The sequence below is a fragment of the Tiliqua scincoides genome, chromosome 3 (genome assembly GCF_035046505.1).
Source record: "Tiliqua scincoides isolate rTilSci1 chromosome 3, rTilSci1.hap2, whole genome shotgun sequence".
In the NCBI taxonomy this organism is placed as follows: Eukaryota; Metazoa; Chordata; class Lepidosauria; order Squamata; family Scincidae; genus Tiliqua; species Tiliqua scincoides.
The window spans coordinates 223,189,461-223,214,255 of NC_089823.1; the positions used below are offsets into that span (position 1 = coordinate 223,189,461).

Below are 24,795 nucleotides of genomic sequence, written 5' to 3' on the forward strand. Positions count from 1 at the left end.
AGGCCCAGACGATTCTGTCAACAGCCTTGAGCGGGAACCATATTAAATCTTTCTCACAGTAGTATTTGCATTGATAATTCACCCTATATGATGCTGAAGGTTTATCCTGTCAAACAAGCATATGGTAATAATTTATGCATTCTCTCAGCAATCAAGCAGCCACTTTGAAATATGTAAATGGTTGGGAAGGAAAACAGCAACACTTTGGAACAAGTGGCAAATCTTCATTAATTCAATTGACATCAGTTTATATTAGCAAAACTCATTTAGAATCATTGATAGTAATGCCAAAATGACTGGCGACGCCAACACCTTCCATTTCCCCCATAACCACAAAGAGGAAGAGAATATTCGTCTTGCCTCACGTCCATTTTTTTAAAGGAGGGATACATAAATAAATCTTTAAACTAATTTATTCTGTTAGTTGCTGGGGAAACCTCATTGTTGATATGACAACCGCAGCCAAGTAAATCACTTCACAGCTTGTTTTTCATTTGCTTGTACTCCGCGTTTGCGCTACGGAGATTTGCTATCTGCTGTGCGACAGTGACACCTAGAGAACAAGACGCTAGCAAGAGGATACCAGAGACAGGAGGCTGCCTGGGAATAAGGCATAACAGTTGCTGCTAGACCAGACTAGAGCTGTGTCCAGGCTCACTTTTTAATGGTCATTTTGCTCTTCATGCCACTTTCCTGAGCGATGCTCACACAGGCTAGCTTCGGTGTTGGAACCAGGTTGCTTGCGGGCTTGGGGGAAAGTCCTGATTTGCTTCCCCCCCAAACACCTCTCCCTGCCCCTAAATGGCATTCTGGGCACTGCCACTGATACTGAGTGTTCAACTCAGTAGTATTAATAATAATAATAATAATAATAATAATAATAATAATAATAATAATAAACAACTTTATTTCTATCCCGCCCTTCTCCCTAAAGGGACCCAGGGCGGCTCACTACATATTAAAAACAGATTAAAACATAATTTAACAAACAGATAAAAACGTATTAAAAACTCATTAACAGAAACCATAAAAACAGTAGTCAGATGAAAATCAGAATAAAAAAGAGCATAAAACAGCAGTTCATAGAGGAATCAGGCCTGTAAAAAAACAACTAAAAGATGTATAAAAGATGTTAAAAAGGCCATGAAGTCAGAAGGCTTGTTTAAACAGCAGGGTCTTCAGGCCTCGCCGAAAAGTCTCAAGAGAGGGAGCCATTCTCAAGTCAAGGGGAAGGGAGCTCCATAACGTTGGTGCCACTACTGAGAAGGCCCTGTTTCTTGCCGCCGCCCCACGTACCTCCTTAGGCGGCGGCACTTGTAGAAAGGCCTTCTCTGATGACCTGAGAGGACGAGCCGGATTGTACGGGAGTAGGCGATCTCTAAGATACCCTGGCCCAGAGCAGTATAGGGCTTTAAAGGTCAAAACCAGCACCTTGAATTGGGCCCGGAAACGAATGGGCAGCCAATGTAGCCCCCGGAGAAGCGGGCTGACAGAGTCAAACCGCCTAGCTCCAGTGACCACATGGGCCGCCGCATTCTGCACTAATTGCAGTTTCCGAACCATCTTCAGGGGCAGCCCCACATAAAGTGCGTTACAATAATCTAACCTCAATGTCACCGTGGCATGGATCACCGTGGCCAGGTCTGCACGATCCAAGTACGGCCGCAGCTGGCGCACCAGCCAAAGCTGAGCGAAGGCCCCCCCCAGCCACAACCACCACCTGGGAATCCAGGAGCAGCTGCAAGTCCAGGTGGACCCCCAAGTAAATCCAGTATTGTGGATTTCAACATGATAACTGAAGTCATCTGATAAGACACCACCCAACCTGACTGATCTCCAATGCCATCTCTGGCCAGGGTGACATGCAATGGTCCCACCACTTTTGTGCTATCCTGACCATATTTCAGGTTCCCCTCAGGCTTGCAGGTTCTGTTCCTCTTCTCCCACCCTCCACTTCCCAGTTTGGAAGAAAATTCATCGTTTGCTATTACTCAAAATGTGTTTTGCCTCCAAACACGACTCAAGGTTCATTCCGAACTATATGGTTCATTCCAGAAAACCTATGCAACGTTCATTCCAGAAAACTATGATCTTCACAAACGATGGTTTATCTGCTTAAGGTATAACAACAATTTATGGTTTATCTGAAGCACAAGGTGAAAGTGGCAGCTGAAGCACACAGGGAACAGGAGGGAGTGTGCAAACTGGTACTAGCATATTTGCATCCTAGACAGTCGTGTCCAGGCTAAACGAGTTTCGGTCATTGGCATCCCAGTATAATTGGGCAACAAGCCATAACTGGGCAACAAACCCCATGCAATATATCCTAAGCCTCTTATCCCAGCCTTAACCTTAACCCTATCTGTGCATTAAAAAAATTAAAAAGTACACGTAATATAGATATACATATAATGGGTTCCAAATCTCTGGGACAGGAAAGAAAAACAAAAGCAAATGTTCAGGGACGCCAATGCCCGGGATGCGTTTGGCCAGGACACAGTTGTCGAAGATGAAATGGTCCTGTCACCGTACAACCCCATGGCATAGTCATGTTCTATGTGAACCAAGCCTAACTTTCTCCTTCAGTGTATACTTCAGTTCAGTACTGTCTGTTTCTCTTGAATCCTTATTCATGAATGCTCCAAGTTGCATGGGCACCTGTTCGTTGTGGCTTGTTTTTCTGATGATGCATAGATGAAGAAAAAAAAAAAAACCAGCATGGTGATGGCACTGAACACAGCAGAGTAGGGAGAAGTTAGAAGGAAGTGGCCCACACTTAATTTCCTGAGAATTGTAGCCCTAAGGCAGGCCCAAACCCCGGCTCTAGGGCCACTTGCGGCCCTCGAGGCCTCTCAATGCAGCCCTCAGGGAGCCCCCAGTCTCCAATGAGCCTCTGGCCCTCTGGAGCTTTGTTGGAGCCCACACTGGCCCGACACAACTGCTCTCAGAGTGAGGGTGACTGTTTGACCTCTCACGTTAGCTGTGGGCTGAAGGCTCCCTCCACTGCTTGTTGTTTCACATCTGTGATGCAGTAGCGGCAGCAAAGGAAAGGCCAGCCTTGCTTTGTGCAAGGCCTTTTATAGGCCTTGAGCTATTGCAAGACCTTCATTCATTCATATAAGTTCATCTTTAATATATTCATTTATGTAAACTTATGTACATTTATTCAAATTTTAAATGTAAATTAATTCTTTTTTCCCCTGGTCCCAAACACAGTGTCAGAGAGACAATGTGGCCCTCCTGCCAAAAACTTTGGACACCCCTGCCCTAGGGGAAAGGGTAGAAATCTGTAAAGAGAATTCAGAGCATCTAACAAAGTTGTGTTTGTCTAGATTATTTGGAGGAAACAATGACAATTGAAGTCTTACAAACCAATGTATGGTTGTACTGTCTATAGCAGCAGTTTTCAATCAGTGTATGGTTTGCAGGTGTACCATGGGAGTTTGGGGGAGGGTCATTTATTAGTAGGGTCATTGGGAGGGTTGAGAAACCCCCCAGCAGCATGGTGTGCCTTGTCAATTGTCAAAACACTGATGGTCTGCCTTGACAATTTTAGTGCCTTGTCAGTGTGCTGTGAGGTGAAATAGGTTAAAAATCACTGGTCTATAAGAGCAAAGAGCATTGTCTGACGTTGTTGAGAATGGCCCATCAAGAGGAACAAATGCAACTCATTTTTACCTGATCCACATGTGTACACATTTGGTCCCTGTTGCATAAATGCAACACTAGGCAGAAATGGCTTAAGAGAATACACCCTTTCAGGACATCCCTGTGCCTATACACCAGTCTAGATGATATGTAATGGCTGTGATAGCTTCCCACCTCACCATGCCAGACAAATGTACACAAGAGTGAACTACAGCCCAAAGCTTTCAGTTGGTTTTGCTTCATCAAGACTTTCCACTAGAGAAGTGACAAGCCACTCACTAAACAAAACAGTAGCTTGACTCTTCGGCAACGAAAACTCCTACAGCAAAAAGAGCCAAGTTCCACCTGCAGGTGAGTCTGTCAGGTATGTAGAAGTCCTCTCCTTGGACCATAACCAACCTGTTTAGGAGCCCGGCTAAATCTGATATGAATATATGAAGCTGCTTGTGCTGTGTTAGTCTATTAGGCCATCTAATCGTGTACAGTATTGTCGACTCTGGTTGGTGGTGTCCCTGGACACCAGCAGAGTCTCTGTCACATGAAGTTCTGAACTTGCAACCTGAAACCCTTTAACTCGAGATGCCATGTCTTGAATCTGGGACACCGCACCTCCTCTGTGCTCCGTCACAGATACATGCCCCCCCATCAGTGATCCCCCAATTCTCACATTACCATGGTAACACATGAGCCCGGCACCAACAAGGGCACTTCCCGTTGCAATTCTCGTAGCCTAGGGAATATTTAATGAACACAGCCGAGGAAAATTCTGAGTAATCTGCAAATCTCTCAGGACCTAATTTATACTGATCTCTCTCTCTCTCTCTCTCTCTCTCTCTCTCCCTCTCAGACCATTGCTATGTTTGACAATCCTGCTAATAGCACATTTCCAGGCAAAGTTAGTTACTCTAATTGCTGAATCAACTTTATTAAGAGTTCTTCAGAGGCGCTAATGCCACAGTTTGGAGTGTCAGCGTTTTGCTTCCTCTGTCGCAACTGAATTCACCAAAGAGGCATCAGCTGCAAATTCTTCTTGATGATGACTGCTGCTGTGGTCTTGTAGAATGGGGAAGGGGGAATTATTCTGAATTACATTCAGCTTCCTTTTTCTATTGTGGAAAGGAACGCTCACTCGTTCTACCATTATTGTTACCAATGCTTAATGATAGCATTGCTACCAAATCTCACCTAAAGCAGAATTTGAGATGAGTTTGGCGGTTCCTGCTTGAGCAAACCAATGGAAGAATTCCCACAGGTAAGGCTAGTAACATTTTTCTGAGGATTCTGCAGTCTCCACTACTGTTCTGTGACAATTGACAATTGGTTCTCCGTACATCAATTTATCATGGACTTCTGCCCAGAGCCAGATTTACCCAACACAAGGAGTGATCTGCCCAGTGGGCATAGGGCTGGGTACAGGTTGGGTGTGGCTGGAAAAACCTCAGTGGGGATGGTGCAGGCTGTCAGACAGTTGAGTGGAGCATGCTGGCACATGCTAGAACATACACCAAGCTGCAAGGCATGGCAAGACTCCACAGGAGCCTGCCCACCTCTAGAACTTGGTAGTTGAAATGGGGACTGTACTTTTTCCAGTTTTTGAAGGGCAACAGCAGGCTTGTTGGTCTCACGTGGAACGCCTTGCCACAGGAAGTAGTGATGGCATCTTGCTTGTATGCCTTTAAGAGGGGATTGGACAAATTTCTGGAGGAAAAGGTCATCAGGGGTTACAAGTCACAGTAGATATGTGTAAGCTCTTGGTCTTGGAGGCAATCTGCCTCTGATTGTCAGACACAGGGAAGGGCACCATGATGCAGGTTGTGTCTTGTCTTGTGTGCTCCCTGGGGCATTTGGTGGGCCACTGTGAGATACAGGAAGCTGGACTAGATGGGCCCTTGGCCTGATCCAGCAGGGCTCTTCTTATGTTCTTATAAGGGCATGACTGGTTCAGTGTTCATATCCTGGATAAGCCCATGCGACTAGAGTAAAGAGGGTGGTGTTATTACATAACTGAAAGGCTGTAGTTGGAGCAGATCTCAAGTGGGGCGAGTCCAAAATTCTCCAACCTCTTCTCTGCTGCCGTTCCCCTCTGTTCCATGGCTCCTTCTTACTTCCTTTTTTAAACAAACATCATAGGCCAGTGTTTCCCAAACTGTCTGTTGCTACCTAATTTTTAGGAGGTAAGGTCAGGAGGTAAGGTTTTGGAAACCCCTGTGTTAGGCCATGTTATGCATTTTGTGATTTGGCCCTTGGTTAGCAGGACATAAACATTGGAGAGACATACCTACTCTGAGTAGACAGTATTGAACTAGGTGGACCAATGGTTTACTCAGTGAAAGGTTCTCTAACAGATCCCTGCTAGCAACACCAGCATTTCACACATGGGAACCTTGCAAGTTTGAATGAATGGATATAATAGATTACTACTATAGTCTGACTGCTGCCCTATATCCCATCACCCTCATTCTCTTCCATTTTCATTTAAGCAAACCTGCAAGATCTAGCCACCAGCCTGAAGCAGTGGCATAGCTAATTATCATGTAGCCTGGTGCCAAGTTCAAAATGATGCCCCAAAAGTGACGTCACGCCTGGGCTTTTAAAAATGTGAACATGTGGGAATATCCGCATCCACCCTTCAGTAGCTTGCCGCCCACTTGCTCTGCTGCCTCCCCACAGGCCCCCCCCTTATATTAACACCTCATTGGTCCCTTGCTGGATCATAACAACACCTAATTGGCTCTCAGAACAATCAGTTTAGTCAGTTTTGAGTTAAGAAAATTCAGTTTTTGTTACATAATGCAGTTGTGTTTTTTATTTTCTGGTTATTTGGCTATAACATTTGATAGAATAGATATATTTTGATGCAGTTGTTTCATTGCTTTCTGCATTAAATTCCGCATCAAATGGTATATAACATGATGGCATTATTCAAAAATATCAAGGTTTTCATAATTTTGGCCACTGATGTTAAGCTCACATTGTTGCCCTCTTAAAGTTTGTTGCCTGGTGCCATTGCGACCCCCTGCACATCCTTAGCTACACCACTGGCCTGAAGGACAGGCATTGATCAACCTCTTCCTGTGGCAGCATTTGTAGGTGAGAGGTGGCAATCAGACCATGATGAGGCCCCATAGGTGATAGTATGCCCAGATGCAATCTACCTCCATGAAGAATGCTATTGGTATGCAGGCATCTGGTTGCCCTTTTTAAAAAGGACTTTTCATTGTATCTCTTTGCCTTCCTTTTTGCAGCCTCAACTCAGTAGCCTTTGCACACCCCCACCCCGGCACGTTTACATGCTTATATGTTAATGAGAAAATTAAATAGCATGACATCAAAGACCACATCTGTGAAAAGGAATCTGTCTTCAAAAGACTTAAAGGAAAAAAAATTCAGTGAAGTGAAGGCAGTTCTTGTCCTCTGGGATTCATTCCTCTTATAAACTTATAAATATATATTTAGCATAAGAGGCAAATCAGGGCTGTGAAGTATTTGTGTTGTGTTTTTTTTTTGGACTCATTCATGACAGCAAATCCTTATTCCACACTGGTTTGAAGAAAAATCAGGAATGACCCAAACACAACCAGCATGGCCTGAGAGAAGCACTGCAACAGACTGCAGAATCTCCTTCCCTCCCATTAGTGGTTGTACGCCTTCGCTTGAGTTACCCCCACCACTATCAATGGTGGGAAATGGGGTGTTTATTTACCATATTTCTATCCTGCCTTTCTCCCCATAAGGCACACACCTCTAAACTCTGGTTTGCAGTGCACTGAATAATTATACCAGGCGTGGCGATGGAAAAGCTTTGCAGTTCCACCCAGCAGACAGCAGTTTTTGTGCCGAAATGTTGTAGGGCCTTGTGCCACTTAGAACACTTAGAGCACTGCTGGATCAGGCCAGAAGCCCATCTAGTCCAGCTTCCTGTATCTCACAGTGACCCCCCAGATGGCCCAGGGAGCACACAAGACAAGAGACCTGCACCCTGGTGTCCTCCCTTGCACCTGGTATTCTGAGGTAGTCTAATCCTTACTAGTCCTGGTGCAGCCAGGCTGCATGGCCTGCGCTGTATCCAGAGCTAGTTGGGAGCCGGCTGGTGGTCTCCTCAGGGTAAAGAGATAGTTTTCTCCTTACCCCAATTAATGCCCCAGCCAGCCCTATGGGGAAGCAGCTCCTCAGCACAAGGATCGGCAACATTTAGTGGGGAAAAATATCAGTTGTGGGGCAGAAAGGTAAGGCTTCGTCACCTCACCACACCTGAAGTAATTATTCCAGTGCACCTCAGGCCTTGGTTTGCAGACCGCTGCCCTAAATGGACCCAAAGCAGCTGAGGCAGTGCACCAAAAGCCACCCCTACACGTGCACATACAGCTGCTGTCATACAATTCCTTTCTCCACCATTCCTCCTCTTTGGAGTCAGAAACCAAGAGGAGACCAGAGTGGAACAGGAAGTGTGGAGGAGAGGTGAGCAAAAGCAGGTCTGTCCAGGTTTTCCATTTATTTATTGGAGTCATATTATCTCTTCCATCAATGTTTTAAATCTGTTGGGTTTTCTGCTCCTCGGGGTGGTACTCTATGCTTCACATCTCATAACAAATGCTGCAGCAGCAGCTTGAGGGCCTATCGCGCTCTCCACGGCTGTTCAGCACCAGCTTGGTCTGCGTGTGGTAAAGTTATTACACTTCCTAATCATCTCTCGTCTCCAGCAGAAGCGGTTTTCATGCTCTCTTAGTAACTCTGCATGGTCGCGAGATAAAACAAAAGGGCAGACACCTATCTCTTCCTCACAAATTGAACTCACTTGGGGTTCAGCTTATGGCAAAATGGTGTCTCCTGCTGCCCTACGCAGTAAGCAATAAGTTATAGCACATTGCAGGCAGCATTCAACTTCCTCAGGGTTACAAGGGAGGAACATTTATATTCTCCTCCATCAGAATCAAGATAGGGGCTCAACTTTTTCTTTCGTACACAAAAACATGAGAATGGTTAAGCTATGCAACTCCTGTGGCAGTTGTTTTCGACTATTGTATTTCCCGGAAACCTTTTTTTTGGGGGGGGGGGGGGCATCTCGCCATCTTCTGAGGAACCCTTCTACATCTGCCACAAAATCTCTATCCATTACAAAGAATTGTAGGGACTGTTCTAGGATACACTGCATTCAGACTGAGCATTGACCAGTCAGGGCTGTGTGAACCAGTACTCTATGTCAGTGTTCACTTAAAGATGACCCATGGGCCAGATCCGGCGCAACACTGAATCCTTCCCCACTCTGAGCAGTGCTTACCAGTGCGAGCTGCCATGCTGCTCACAAGAAGCCCCTCTGATCTTCATTGCGTGGCACTTTACAGTTGCGTCTTGCCCAGAAATCCAGGCACAAAGCCTGCTGGGGCAGTAGGCTACAGATGTGACTGCCCAGAGCATCATGCAATGGAGATCAGAGGGACTTCTTGTGAGCAGCTTGGCGGAATGATAAACGCTAGTCCGAACGGGGACCGTTTTTGTGCTATGCAGTGGTCACAAGTTGGGCACTGGTGGGCTGCTGTGAAATACAGGAAGCTGGACTAAATGGGCCTATGGCCTGATCCAGTGGGGCTGTTCTTATGTTCTTATGGGCAGCTGCTGCTGTATGTGAACTTAGGGTTGCCAACCCTCCAAGGGTGACCTTCACCAGCCATGGAATATTATTACAGCTCAGATGTTTGGCAAGCATTTTGTTCCAACTATCATAGGAGGTCAGCAGAAATGGGAGGCTCTTCAAGCTTTTGGTGGTCTGATGTCCATGTTTGGTGGACTTTACTTAGCTTTGGTAAGTTGGAAATGGTTGTAAGGTAAGATCAATAGTCATGTGTTGGGCAATATGTTTCTTTGGGAATACAAATTGGGGCAGAAGCAGAGGCCTTCTCTGCCATATCCTAACCCCCTTCTCAAGCCTCCTGGTGTTACACCGGGCTTCCTGGATTTGTGCCTTGCAGTGCCTGCAAGGTGGCGCTGGCCCAAGTTGTCCCATAGGGTAGGCTGGGACATATATCCCCTTACTGAGGAGACCTTCAGCCACCTCCTAACCTGTCCTGGCTGCACCAGTGTAGGTGAGAATTGGGATCTTGCATGCTTTCCAAATGACATATCAGCTTTGCTAATGCAGTTCCTAATTTGTTTTCCTTATCTCAACTTTTAAGGGTTCTGCAAAATCCAGATAGTATTGGATACAGAGAAATGCCTTTTATATTTTCAGTGTGGTGTGTGTTTTTCTCCTAGTTTCACATTGAAGGGTCTGCATGGCTTAAAGGAAGCCTCTCAGCAAAACCTTTTTTATGATTATATAAAAATGTATAGCCTACCTTTACTTTCCCTATTGAGAGTTGTCCAAGGAGGCTTATGGTATTTTTTCCCCACATTTAGCAGAATACAAGAGTAAAAGGGAAGGATGGCTCCCTGCATCCTTTATAGGGTTATTGGTGTTTCTCCTGGGGGGGGGGGGGTGCACAGCTCTGTTTTTTACAGTCTAAACCAGATATGCCTCCTGCTTATAAAACAAATCACCGCCTTCTGTGTAACAATCAGTCTGACCCAAAGCAAAGATGGCCGGCCTAGAAGGTGACCTCTGTCTCTGACATTGGAGAGCTGCTGAAAATCGGAGGAGGTAATATTGAATTTGTTAACTGATGGTCTGGTATGGTGTACATTTGCATTGCAAGATGAGAAAGAAGACTTGTCTACCTATCCTGCAGGGCTCATTGGGTTTTATACATCACACTATAGCAGTGGCAAAGCTAGAGAGAGTGGAAAGCACTAGGTTTGGTAGTGAGCATCACCAGGGTGTGCAAACGCGCCCCCCCCCTTGGAGCCATTCCAGGGAGTGGGAGCAAAACAGAGGTGTACAGCTTTGTTTTGCTCCCACCACCCTGAATGGTTCTGAAGGGGGGCTGCTTGCTCGCCATGGTGAGGTTCCCTGCAAAACATAGTACTTTGCATCCCCTCTAGCAATGCCACTGCACTATAGATGTCCATACAGAATGATGCGAATTCACAACTGCATAGCAAGACAGATAGACACAACCACCCACATGTCTCAGTGTACTTGAGGATCATGCCCGATATGTATCCACATTCAATTTGCACAAGCAGTTCCCAACTCAGCAGGGAGATTCTGCAGAAGCTCATGTTCATGTACAAACTTTCTGGATCTGGTTGTATTTCATTTTTTTCTGCAGATGTTTAGCTGGTAAGTACCTTTTGTTTGAAGGAACGTATTTCTTTATTTTGATTTGTAACCCAGGACGACTTTTATAATACTTTCCTTATCTTGAAAGTCACTGTTGCTATATTAAAAATAAATCTCTTATAAATCCAATGTTGATTAAACTGGGATTCACAATCAGATCAAAGTCTGGCATTCCCATTCACAGAAGGGGAACTTGAGCTCATAGTGACTTGCCCTTACATTCAAGTCAAACGTGAATCCCCTCTCAGATCTAATACTCCAAAACCGTTGGTTCCCAAACTGTGTGCCGTGGTGCCTTAGGGTGGCCTGACAAGCTCACAGGAGTGCTGTGGGATGTCCCTGGTGGCCCCTCCCACTGACTCTCCCAGGCACCCCCATCTTTTTGCATGAGATTTAGGTGCCGCTGTTGCAAGGTCAAATAGCCACTCAAATAAGCAGCTCAGAATGACTCAGTACACAAGGATGAAGGTTCATAGGCTTTTATTGGTTGGTTGGCAACCTTCAGTCTCGAAAGGCTATGGTATAAGCCTACAGCAACCAGTATTCCCAGGCAGTCTCCCAACCAAGTACTAACCAGGCCTGACCCTGCTTAGCTTCCAAGATCAGACAAGATTGAGCACATGCAATTGTATACAATTGGTCCACGGGACTCATGTCCAAAGCATGGACCCCTTCCGAACGCTGGTCCTTAACCTTCATACCACACAATCCTTTGTCTGAAAATCCAGACTTCTCATTTGCTGAAAGTTTGACCTCATAAATGGGGCTGATTTTCAATAGGACATAGATAAAATACTATTTACATACAAGATGGAAAATAGGTGGGCAACAAGTGAGCAAAACCATTGATTGGCTCTTATTTACATACAGGTGGGGTTTCATCTTAAAACTTTGCCAAAATTACACAATTTCCGAAAGTTTCCAAAACCAGTAGGGTTCACTGTAACATTATTCTATCCAACACTGACCTTTACTCATATTTATCAATCTAACTAGGGACCTCTTTGAGAAAATAAGTTTTCATACTATCCTTATTGAAGAGAACACTTAAACACGGGTGTGAAGAACTTAATTTGGCAGAACTTCTAACCCATTTATTGACATATATTCTTTTCAAACCCTTCCTAATTAGATGGCCTTACTAATGCCACTCATCTTCAGAACTTCTGCATCTTTTCCTTTGGGTTTAGTATATTCCCTGTGGGCCCTCTGCATGCCTGTGTGAACCAGAGACTATTAAACTTCTTTTAACAGTTTTTACTCCATGCCTTAATTCTTATTGTAACTATTGTGACTCTACCACTATTAAGTGGTATAGTGGTGTATATAAGTGACCTCTTTTATATATCTTAACACAAAACAAGCTAAATAGTACTCTGCATATGTGATTTCTGTTTAACAAATCCTTGTTCTATTTACTTTCAAACTAATTACAAAGAACTCTTTCTTAAGGATGGACCCGGTTTATGTAACTTAATGTTTAATCTCCCAGGTGTCTGTCAGAAACATTTGTGCCAACTAAGATAAGAGTGTCTGCAATGTTAAACCCTTGTCTAGTTTTATTCTTTTCTAAAATCAAGCATTTTAATGACTGCCACTACTATATGTTCCATATATATGTAGGTTACACCTTTAAAGCAAAGACTAAATATATTTATATGTCTCTATATGTGTTTTCCTTCTTTGAAAACTTGGAAGAATAAACAAGTGAGTTTTTGGCACCTGGCACGGCAACAGCCTTGCCCAGCCTTGTTCGCCTGCCAAAAAGGGTTTTATCTGTCTTTGTTGCCCTACTCCCTTCTAAACTCTGAAGTGTCCAACTTCTGTGAAACTGGCAGCGTCTAAAAATAATTTAAGCATTTGTTTCTAAGATCAAGCAGCTCTCTCTTCCATTGTGCATATGCTATAGTATTAAACTAATTCTTAGTACTCTGCTTATACTCTATTGGGCTATCCAGGTCTAGGGTCAAAGGTCACCGTGCCTCACCGCCATCTTGGATCGCACACACAATCCAAGATGGTGATGCCCAGCTGAGCTGAAAAGAGGCTTGGGGGGGGTGTGCTGTGACCCTGGTAAGTTTGAGAACCACTGCTCTAAACACTAGACCAGCGTTTTTCAACCACTGTGCCGCGGCACACTAGTGTGCCGTGAGACAGCCTCAGGTGTGCCGCGGGGCCAGAGGAGGCAGGCAGCAGGCAGCAGCTGCGGGCGGAGAAGAGGGCTGCTTTGACCCTCAGCTGCAGCGGGCGAAAAAGGAGCAGCTTCCGCTGAGCAACAGGAAGGCTGCAACCCGCTCCTCATTTACCTGGGGATCCTCATTTACCTGGGAGTAAGCCCCATTTGACTTTTGACTATTGACTTTTGACAATTGACTATTATGGGGCGGCAAAGGAAGCCTGGAGGAGGTCTGGGTGGAGTGAGTGAGTGAGTGAGTGAGGAAGGAGCCAGGGACAGGCAAGCAGGTACTAAGGAGTCTGCTGAGGCCAGCAGGCTAAGAATGGGCTGGCTGAGGGTCCACGAAAGTCCCTTCTCCTTGCCACAGTTGCCTGTGGCTCCCCAAGGAGACCCTCCCTGCCTTGCCTTTTCCTTTCAGAGGAAGAGTGCTGGGCCACAATCCTATTTACACTTTCCTGGGAGTAAGCCCCATTGACTATAATGGGACTTACTTCTGAGTAGACATGCCTGAGCTGGGCTGAGCTCTCAGGATCCTCTCCACGCCCCACTTTCCTGGGAGTAAGCCCCATTGACTATAATGGGACTTACTTCTGAGTAGACATGCCTGAGCTGGGCTGAGCTCTCAGGATGCTCTCCTTGCTCCACTTTCCTGGGAGTAATCCCCATTGACTATAATGGGACTTACTTCTGAGTAGACATGCCTGAGCTGGGCTGGGCTCTCAGGATCCTCTCCTAGCCCCACTTTCCTGGGAGTAAGCCCCATTGACTATAATGGGACTTACTTCTGAGTAGACATGCCTAGGATTGGGCTTTAGGTCACACTTTTTTCTGAAAAACAGGAGCAGGAAATGGGGGGAGGGAGAATGTGAGGCAAGTGATTCTGGACCTTTGGAAGGTGAGGGGAGGAACTGTGGGAGAGATGCTAACTGCAATTATGAGATGGGGGAATGTGCCTGTGGGAGGGGGTGAGGTGGGGTGGGGGAAAGGAGGAGAGAGGTGCCAAGAGTGCAACCAAAAGCCCAATCCTAGGCATGTCTACTCAGAAGTAAGTCCCACAGGCACATTCCCCCCAATGTCCCCCCCCCCAGTCTTTGGCTGCAATCCTAACCACACTTTCCTGAGAGTAAGTCCCATTGAACAAAATAGGACTTACTTCTGAGTAGACCTGGTTAGGATTGTGCCCTTTGTCATGTAATGATTTAATTGTATTAATTATATTAATTAAAAATTAATTGCAATGTAGTAATTTAATGTAAGTAAAAAAACTGGGAGTGTGCCTTGACAATTTTAGTGCCTTGACAGTGTGCTGTGAGCTGAAAAAGATTGAAAATGGCTGCACTAGACCAAGCCTCATTAGCAGCCCATCCTTGCAGCTACCTGATGCTTGCTGCATCAATGGAAGATTGCAAGGGTTCTGAGGGGGCAGTGGATTTGCACTAAGTCTGCCACCACTGCCTCCCTCCAACTACTGCTACCTCTTTGCCGACAGTGCAAGCTGCAGTGATTTGCTTCTTGCTTGCTTAAGCAAGAAGTAGATCTTTCCGCTCCTTACAGTACGTGCAACCTCCTGATTTTAGAAATGGGCTGTGTCAGATGCAAGGGAGGGCACCAGGATGAGGTCTCTTGTTGTCTTGTGCGCTCCCTGGGGCATTTGGTGGGCCGCTGTGAGATACAGGAAGCTGAACTAGATGGGCCTATGGCCTGATCCAGTGGGGCTGTTCTTATGTTCTTAACTACAATTCCCAGGAAGCCTTGCAGGTCTCTTGTTATCTGGTGTGCTCCCTGGGGCATTTGGTGGGCCGCTGTGAGATACAGGAAGCTGAACTAGATGGGCCTATGGCCTGATCCAGTGGGGCTGTTCTTATGTTCTTACACTGGACTTATGTTCGCACACTGCTGTGAAACCTGGAAATAAAGGACTTCCAGTTTCATTTACAGGGACAGCATGAACACTGAAATCAGAAAGCCCTCATTTCCAGGTTCCACAGCAGTGCACAGGGAGCACTGTAAGGATGGGGGGGGGGCATTTTGTAGCACAGAGGCAGTGGACCCGAGATGGCATCAGGCAGCATTCTGAGTGATGTCACCCCTGCCAAGTCTACAATAATGTGGCTTTTGGAAGCACAACACAACCCATCAGTGAGCTTGACAGTTTTTTTCCTCCTCCACCCTCCAGTTTTGAAATCCTAACAAAAACAGGTTGTCTACCAAGGCTTTGGTGGACACTGTACATGGCTAGGAAGAACTGCACTCAGCTTGGTTAGACCAACCATTTTCACCCACTGTACCCAATTTTCATTCACCCAATTTTCATTCACTGGCTCATTTGTGTGCCGTGAATGGTCAGCCAGTGGGAGTTTGGGGGAGGATCATAGTAGGGTCACTGAGGATCAGAGCCCCCAGTCAGCAGTGGTGGTATGCCTTGTCAACTGTCAGAAAACGGATGGTGTGCCTTGACAATTTTAGTGTCTTGTCAACGTGCCATGAGATGAAAAAGATCGAAAATCACTGGCTTAGACTATGGGCACGCATCCGGTAGGTATAGAATATGAGTTGATTGATACAACCGCAAAAATATAAAAGCATTTTGAAGAGGTAGAGTATCCACTGGTCCAGTATCAACAGTTTCAGTTATCTGTCACTCAGGCAGGACACCTCTGGGTTTTAAAGCCTCCCACCTGCAAATACTGTAGGGTTCACTACTATCCACAGTGGGTGTTGGAACATATCTCCTGCAGATACAGGAAGGCTACTGTAACTCTTAATATAGGAGGCAATCGATTAGGGGCTCTATTTACAGCAAGTTCACAATCTACATTTAAATTGTGACTGCCCTGTGGCATTGCAAAAATAAAAATAAATAAAACATAGGGTGCAATCCAAACCCGTGCTGGAGCAGGCAAACCAGGAGGCTCGTGCTGCATTCAATGCGGGTTTGCAGCTAGCAGCTGCTCAGCCAGGGGCAAGGGGAAGCTCTTCCCCTTACCCCTGGGTAAGGGCTGTGTACCCCTATGGGTCTCCTCAGACCTGCGCCACCTCCGGAGGTAGCGCAAATCCGAGGAGAGTGGAGCATCTAGAAGCCGCTCCGCTCACCCCGGGGATGGGATACCGTTGGGTCCCAGTCCCACCCCTGCCTCCCCGCACGCCCACCCCCGGGCCATAGGATTGCTCCCGTAGCTGTTTTCAGAAACAAAAAAAAAACAAAAAAAACTTTCCTCTGAAGATGAGTTATTTGCTTGAAATGCACTAGAATCTCTGCATCTGGTATGGATTCATATGTCTCCTGCACCTGTGAGGTCTTCTGTTCTTTTTCTGCAATGTGGAGGTGACCTTTCAATGCGTTCTGCCCGATGTAAAATTACAAGATGTAATTTGAAATGGATTGAAAGCCTCGCTGTGGCCGGGGTAACAGGTGATTGGTATCTCTGCTGGGCACAAACCAGCCAATTCCATTCATTCTCCCCATCTCAACAAAGGCAATGAACCTTGGGAATTATTCCACTTATAGCCCAATCCTATTGAAAGGCAGCACCAGTCAGACAGCGCCAGTGGAACACGCATGCTGAATTCAGGGCCCCTTCCCAGGCCTGGCCTGCCTGCATAGATCAACTTGCACCAGTTGACCCATTTTGGCTAGGGCTTCTCTCCAGACTAGGGAACAAAAGTCCCCTTACCCCATTGAGACATCCAGCAGCTAAAAATCTCCACAGTATGCAGCGTAACTTGTACTGGTGCCACTCTAGAGTTGCGCGGGGATTTAGGTTGGATCGAGCTGTTAATAGCAGTGACAATTTTGCTCTTTGCTACTTCTTATTCTCATCATCTACTTGATACTTCCCTGTATAATAATCCTCCATAAGCATCTTTGATCAAAAGCGTCCAATTCCCCCCCCCCCACTTCTAACTCTGCAAAGTTCCAGGTTTCTTAACTACACACCAGATGAGAGATTTTATAATGAGCATTATATACTTGATCTTCTCCGAGAGGCTCAAACGTCATTTTCTCTACCATGTGTCAAGGATTTTGAAGGATCTAAAAAATATTTCCAGTCCCAGGCAGCAAAGACATTAGTAAATTAATTATCTGGAATAGCTATAGAAGAGACATAAGTGCAAGTATAAAATTGGAAAATAACTGTGAGGAAACCTACCAATATTCCTGGAACCTGAACATTAATCATGTTCACTGAGAATATATATTTGGTTCAGTATAGATTCAGGTTAATAGCTTTCATTTTAGTTCAGATGTAATGTTTCAGAGAATAGCCTGAGATTTACTGGTGGAAGGAGTAAATTAACAACATTTCTACAACGTCATGAAGCAGTGGACTTTTCAGCTCTTCCAAAAGAAAACAGCCAAAATTACAACAGGAGAATGGGAGTACCAGGGTGAGAATGGCCATGTTCCAGCCAAGGTTAAACCCCACTGATCCATGTGCGGGATGACTAGGGGCGGTCCCGGGGGCGGGTGGGCAGGCGGGGAGCAGGAGGCAGGGCTGGGACCCAGTTGCTGTGCCAAATCCCAACCCTGTTCCCTACGTGGCTTGAAGCCACTCCGTTCTTCTTGGACTTGTGCCACCTCCTGAGGTGGTTCAAGTCTGAGGAAACCCACTGAGGCTGTGGTGGCTTACCTGGGGGTAAGGGGAAGAATTTACCTCTAGCTGAGCTACTTCTGGCCCCAATCTTGTACCGGGTATAGCTCAGGCCTCCTGGCATGTCAGTTCCAGCACAAGATAGGACTGCACATTTCATAAGCGCAAAAGGGGACAAGGGATCCCAAAATGTAGGACATCCAAGAAAAATGTAGGACATGGCAAAATAAAAGCTAAAAACACTCGTATGTTGATGTCATGTAGTTAACTGAAACACTATATTCCTCATTATTAAATTTAAAACTATATTACATATAATTTATGAATTACAAGAAGGCTATGCGCTGCCTGCTCACGGGGAAAAGGAGGGCATATAAGTTCTTTTCAGGACATGAGGTTAAAAAAGAGGATATGTCCTGGAAAAAGAAGATGTCTGGTCACCCTGTCTGTGTGGCAGAATTAAGCACAGTGCCCGATAATGGTCACCAAATAGCAAATCATCCAATATGTATCTTGTGCATCTCATTACGTTTATTGATACAGGACTTTTTTTATTTATATTCCACCTTTCTTTCATCAGAAAACTCAAGACAGTATATGTGAAGGTTGCAGGTACTGTAGTCCCCTCCCAGACATTGGCCCAAACTAGGCCTGCGTAGCTTCCACAGGGTGGCTATATCATGTGCCCTCAGACCATGTCTTGGGACTGTAAAGTGTTCGGTGTTGTTGGCAACCTTCAGTCTCGAAAGACTATGGTATCGCGCTCTGAATGGTGGTTCTGGAACAGCGACTAGTGTGGCCGAAAAGGCCGATTCGGGAGTGACAATCCCTTCCACACTGGGAGCAAGTGCAGTCTGTCCCTGGTCTGTCTCCCTGGCTATGGGCCTTCCTTCTTTGCCTCTTAGCCTCAGACTGTTGGCCAAGTGTCTCTTCAAACTGGGAAAGGCCATGCTGCACAGCCTGCCTCCAAGCAGACCACTCAGAGGCCAGGGTTTCCCACCTGTTGAGGTCCACTCCTAAAGCTTTCAGATCCCTCTTGCAGATGTCCTTGTATCGCAGCTGTGGTCTACCTGTAAAGTACCATTTACCATATCCAAACAAGTAAGCAGCCCAATCCTCTTTGGGTTTGCCATTATTGGTGAGCCTCTTTCGCTGGCACCAACCACCGTAAGGCAATCAGTGTCAGTCATAAAAGGCACTCTGGCAGTGCACTGCGTAGCACACTGCTGGGGATGCTAGCAGGAAGGCCAGAGCCTTTCCACACACATCCTCAGCTCTTCCACTGCCCGTCGGAGCAGGTAAGTCAGCGGGAGAGACAGGAATGGGCAAGGAGGAAGGGGGTGGATCAGGAGGCGATAGCACGTGCTGGATTCTATCCCCTTTTCCTGCGGCCTCCCTTTCCCTCTCTCTCCTTAGACTTGCGCTAGCAAAATCGTTAGCACAGGACGGAGGAGTCCCATTGCAGAGTGGGTGGATTACAGTGGTGTAAAGGGATTTAAATCCCCTTTTGCCTCTAAAATCTGCTGATCCACCTCCCCCCTTGGTGGGAACAGCATGCCCTTTTTTGCGCGCAGAGGCATAACTAGGACAGAGCCTGAGGGGCACCTGCTCCAGGCACCATACCAAGGGGGGGACCGTCCCCCTCTATGACTTCCAGGTTATCTGGAGAAGGAGGAGGTGCTGGCGGCTGCAGCTTCACCACCTGGCTCCACCCCGATCCTTCTCTTGCAGAGGTGCCCACCTGAACGGTGCACCCCTCCAAGGGGGAGCCCCCATAGGAGAAGGAATGGGGGCATCAGCCATAAGCAAAGCTGGCACTGCCAGCATCATCTCATTATGCATGATCTTGTGACATCACTGCCTCTGATGCCAGGACTGTTACAGCGCAATCCTTACAGCATCCAGTGCAAGTTTGAGGTTGACTGCAGGCCACACCAGGGCAAAGGGAAATATTTCCCCTTACCCCTGGTAACACCGCAGCAGCCCCAATGGGGCTACTCAGATCTGCACCACCTATAGAGGTGGTGCAAATCCAAACAGCCTGGGGCTGGCCCAGGATGCCTGAGAACGGGGTTAGGATATGGCATAAGTGCTGAATCCTGGCCCCGCCTCCCACTCCCTGCCAGCCCACTGATGGGACCACCCACTTCCTACCCTTCCTCCACCCCAAAATGCCTCCTCCCCACCCTACCCATGCCCCCCTAGACCCCCGCACCGGCTAAGCTCAGCCAGCGCATACTTACCCATCCCCATTGGCACAGAGGCTGGATCTAACCTACGTGGGCTGACGTGCATCCTTGTGCTGGCCCAGCTGACTCTGACGGAGGCGCAAAAGTGCTTCACAGCAAGTTTGTGACACTTCCAGACAAGCACAAGTTGCGCCAGCTGGGTGCATGGTTAGGATTGTGCCCTTAGTTACTCCTCTTTTTGTGCAGCTGCACCAGCGTGGGGAGAGAGGATAGCATTGGGCTCCTCTAGGTCTCTGCCCCCAGGAATTGTTATCCCCCTGCTAAATAGAAGGGTGCCTCCACTTTCTAAAAGTATCTCTTTGCTTGGTTAGCAGGAGTTACTCATGCAGGCAATTCCATGGGGGCCTGAATGAACATCACAATGCAAATGGGGATGTTGCAGATGCCAAGATAACATCTGGAACTACAGTTGCATGAATGAAAGACTTAAATTAAACAAATTCCCCTACATAGTTATTTATTTATTTTGAAATATTTATATCCCACTTTTCTTGTCCCTGACATGCACTTCAAAAAAAGGCTCACAGTAAAAGTTAAAAAATTAAAATACGTATTAAAATTCACAATACATATTACAATACAATCCAAAAATAATAAAATACATCCATTCCACAGCACATTTAGCGACTAATCTAAAAGCCAGGGTAAACACAACCAATAGTCAATCAAAAACCAACAGACAGGCATCAACCAATCACAGCTTAAAATAACCCGGAGAAGGCTATAAAATCTCATGAATTTTAATTTGCACAGACCTAACTATAAGTGTAGTGGAATAAATCTTTCTTGAGACTCCACCAGAATACCATCAACTAAGAAGCTGTTTGCAAATCCTCGAGGAGGGAATTCCACAACAGCCCAAGTACTGTCACCAAGAAAGCCCTCTCTCTAACCGTCACCTACCTCACCTCCGAGATGGGGGGGTGGCACCCACAAGAGAACTTTTTCTGTTTACTTAAGGGGGCAGCTGGGAATGTGTGGAAATACAGCAGTACAGTGTCTCCTTTCTCAGCAATGAAAAAGAATACATTTGAATCTGCCTTGTACTGAATCAAGATCATTGTACCACCTAACTCAGTGCTTTCTACACTGACCAAAATGGCTTACCACTGTTTCTTTCTTTGCAAGGTCTTTCCCAGCCCTAGCTGGAGATGCCAGGGATTCAGCCATGGATCTTTTTTCCATACAAAAGTGGTGTCTACCATTGAGCTACATCTCTACCCTTTAAACACAAAAAAAGATATATGGGGGAAAGCTCCAAATGGTTGCCATCCATAAGGGTCAATAGATGACATCTATACATAGCCAATAATACTTCTCTTAAATGTGGAGGATGCATAAAACTCCAATGAAGAAAGGTGCAATGAAGAAAGCGAGGTGGCCAAGTTCGCAGATGACACCAAACTTTTCCGAGTAGTGAAGACCAGAAGAGATTGTGAAAAGCTCCAGAAGGATCTCTCCAAACTGGCAGAATGGGCAGCAAAATGGCAGATGCGTTTCAATGTAAGTAAGTGTAAAGAAATGCACATTGGGGCAAAAAATCAAAACTTTACATATAGGCTAATGGGTTCTGAGCTGTCTGAGACAGATCAGGAGAGAGATCTTGGGGTGGTGGTGGACAGCTTGATGAAAATGTTGACCCAATGTGCAGCAGCAGTGAAGAGGGCTAATTCCATGCTTGAGATTGTTAGGAAAGGCATTGAGAATAATGTAAAGCTAATATTATAATGCCGTTGTACAAATCGATGGTAAGGCCACACCTGGAGTATTGTGTCCAGTTCTGGTCGCCGCATCTCAAAAAGGATATAGTGGAAATGGAAAAGGTGCAAAAGAGAGCAGCCAAAATGATTACTGGGCTGGGGCACCTTCCCTATGAGTAAAGGCTCTTTGGGCCTCTTCAGTCTAGAAAAGAAGCATCTGAGGGGGGACATGATTGAGACATACAAAATAATGCAGGGGATGGACAGAGTGGATAGAGAGACACTCTTTACACTCTCACATAATGCAAGAACCAGGTAACATCCATGAAAGTTGAGTGTTGGGAGAGTTAGGACAGACAGAAGAAAATATTTCTTTACCCAGCATATAATTAGTTTGTGGAACTCCTTGCCACAGGATGTAGTGATGGCATCTTGCCTGGATACCTTTAAGAGGGGATTGGACAAATTTCTGGAGGAAAAGTTCATTACGGGTTACAAGTCATAATAGGTACGTGTAAGCTCTTGGTTTTAGAGGCAAGCTGCCTCTGACTTCCAGAAGCAGGGGAGGGCACCAGGACTCAGGTTGTGTCTGTTGTCTTGTGTGCTCCCTGGGGCATTTGGTGGGCCAATGTGAGATACAAGAAGCTGGACTAGATGGGCCCTTGGCCTGATCCAGCAGGGCTCTTATGTGGCTGAATAAGGTCTAGGCCTGGAAATGTAGCATTAATGAAGCGTTATTGATATATATTAAAAACACCGCCTGTTTAAAGGTATATGGAGTGGAATCACCATAAGTCTTCCCAAAATTATAATGCTGGGAACATATTCAGCAGCAGGAAAATTTCGTATGCAAAATATGCTGTAGGAAAGTTATTTTTACTTGCAAAGCAGACCCCCATCTCTTCCAGCATATGAAATGTAAGTTGGTGATGCTTATCTTAAGATAGTTAAGAGAATTTTAATTTGCACTGCAGAATGGAATTGCATATACCACAGAAGGTTGGCTTTTGAAGTCTCGGCACTTAGAAACGTCTGTTAAATTGTCAGAGGTACTGCACACTGCCGGGGCAATTCAGAAAATAATATGCAATCATGACAGTTGTATATTATGCTTTGATGAAGTGAATAGCTTTTCGTTTGATTTTTTTTACTGCATGAACTTTTTTCGGACAATGACCTTCTGGATTTTTTTTTTAAAAGATATTTATATATACACCACTGTATCTTGGTATATTGAAAAAAAAGCAATCATTTTTTAAATTTTTTTTTTTAAAAATGCAATCTGAACAAAAAAAATGCTTTATTGCTGTTATAACTTTGAAAGTTCCTTGTAAATTGTGCCTTAGTAAACAGGACTGGCCCAAGAATTAATTCTGGCACCCAAGTCACAAAATCAAATGATACCACCAGTGCAATCAGACAGCAAGATTCCTAAATCCTACTGTTCCATCACACTCTAGCACAGGGGTGTCAAGCTCGTTTCATATAGGAAATGACATCATTAAGCCAATGATGGTCAAAAATAAGCACTTGTTCTCACATAAAAAAAATCATTAGCTGCAAATGACAGAAGAGAAAATGTGCAAATCTTATTCATAAGCTCAAGATAGGAGAGGGCCCAATTATCATGCTGGGAGAGCCCAATTATAACGCGGGCTGGGTAAATTGCTTCTGGGGGCCGTATCCAGTCCATGGGCCTTATGTTGGACACCCTTGTTCTAGCATAAGAAATATAACCTAAAATGAAAGGAAGGATCTGCAAGTTGAGAGACTGTTGTAAGGGAACCAGATCTTGCCACTCTTCCCAGGCACTAACGGGGGGATTCCAAAATATTCCCCTTTACTTTCTCCTGTAAAAATGAGTGGTTGTCATTCATTCCTGGGTGGAAATGCAGAATATTTTCTGGGCAGGAGGTCTGGTCTAGAGGGTTGATACTCCACTTGCCTGAAGATAAGATCCAAAGGTCACCAGTTCAAGGCCACAGGCACAGTGAATAGCGAGACCTTGAAGCAGCTGACAAGCCGAGCTGAGTTATTCCACCTGTGAAGGAGCTGCTTGCCAACCTGCGTGGGAGGAATCTGGAGGCCAGAAAGTGATAACAGACCACAAAAGATCCATCTGAAATGTTGTGCGGTTCTTGAAAGATAGAACCTTCTTCAATTGTAAAAATCCCTATGGGGATTTAGAACAGCCTGCCTATGTAAACCGCCTTGAATTAAAGTCTGAGGAGAAATCTGACAACCAAGAGAGGTGGTATATAAATACCTGTATTATTAATTATTATTATTATTGCTGCATTTGGTGACAAAACCTGCCTTTTGAAGATGGTCCAGAAGCTACAGCTGACAAAGAACTCAAAGGAGGCAATGTGTCTTTTATACATAAGTGCACAGAGATTCACTGCATCCTCTCCAGGGAGGAGGTGGAATACCAGCAAATACAGAGCCCAATCCTATCCAACTTTCCAGTGCCAGTGCAGCCACATTGCAGTCCTGAGGAAAGAGAACAAACCTTCCCTTACCCTGAGGAGGCTTCCATGACTGCCCTCCCCACTGCAAGACACAGCATATGCCCCAAAGATGTGGCTGCACCAGGGCTGAAAAGTTGGATAGGATTTGGCCCAAAATTATTTGGGCCTATATATGCACAAGGCAGGTCCCAGCATTCTGTCCCACTCTTCCAGCATCCCATCATACTCTGGCATGACCAGGAAGCAGCACCTAGGATGGAGCACTCAAAAAGGCAAATTTTATTCTTAATCAGGGTCAGCCTTACAAGCTGCAGGGTCCAATTAGAATTTTTTTTTTTTGCGGGGCCCTGAGGGGAGGTGGGCATCAGTCATCCCCCCGCATGTCCCCCGACTCACAAGGATGAGCAGTGGGCCAATGGCACCTGGAAGTAGGATAGTGGTGACATAATGACATCATCGTGTCAACACCAAGTGCTTCCACTGTGTCCCGATTTTGAGCCAATTAGAGGTAGGCATGAACTGAAGGGTCCTGCAACCTGGAAGCTTTGCTCACTGCACTGGCCCTGTGATACATCTGCGCGGAGGATTATCTGCGGACCTGCTGGGTCAGAAGCTGAAGTGCCAGCTGCAGGCAATCCACTCACCACCTTAGCGCAGTTCCCTTAGGTGAAGGCCCGATTGGGCCCAATCAGTCCAATTGGCCTAAAGCTGGCCCTGTTGTCTGAAGTCAAGGGGGGGCAGGA

The 24,795-nt window shown here is 45.8% G+C and overlaps 1 protein-coding gene across 1 annotated transcript in view; it reads right to left on the reverse strand.

Moving 5' to 3' along the window:
* Window positions 1-529: 529 nt before the first annotated feature.
* The window catches only part of ZBBX (zinc finger B-box domain containing), a 91,299-nt gene continuing 67,033 nt past the window's right edge, over window positions 530-24,795 (reverse strand). The window contains exon 20 of the mRNA XM_066622601.1: window positions 530-553. Within this exon, the coding sequence (XP_066478698.1) occupies window positions 530-553 (24 nt within the window). The remainder of the gene's footprint in view (window positions 554-24,795) is intronic.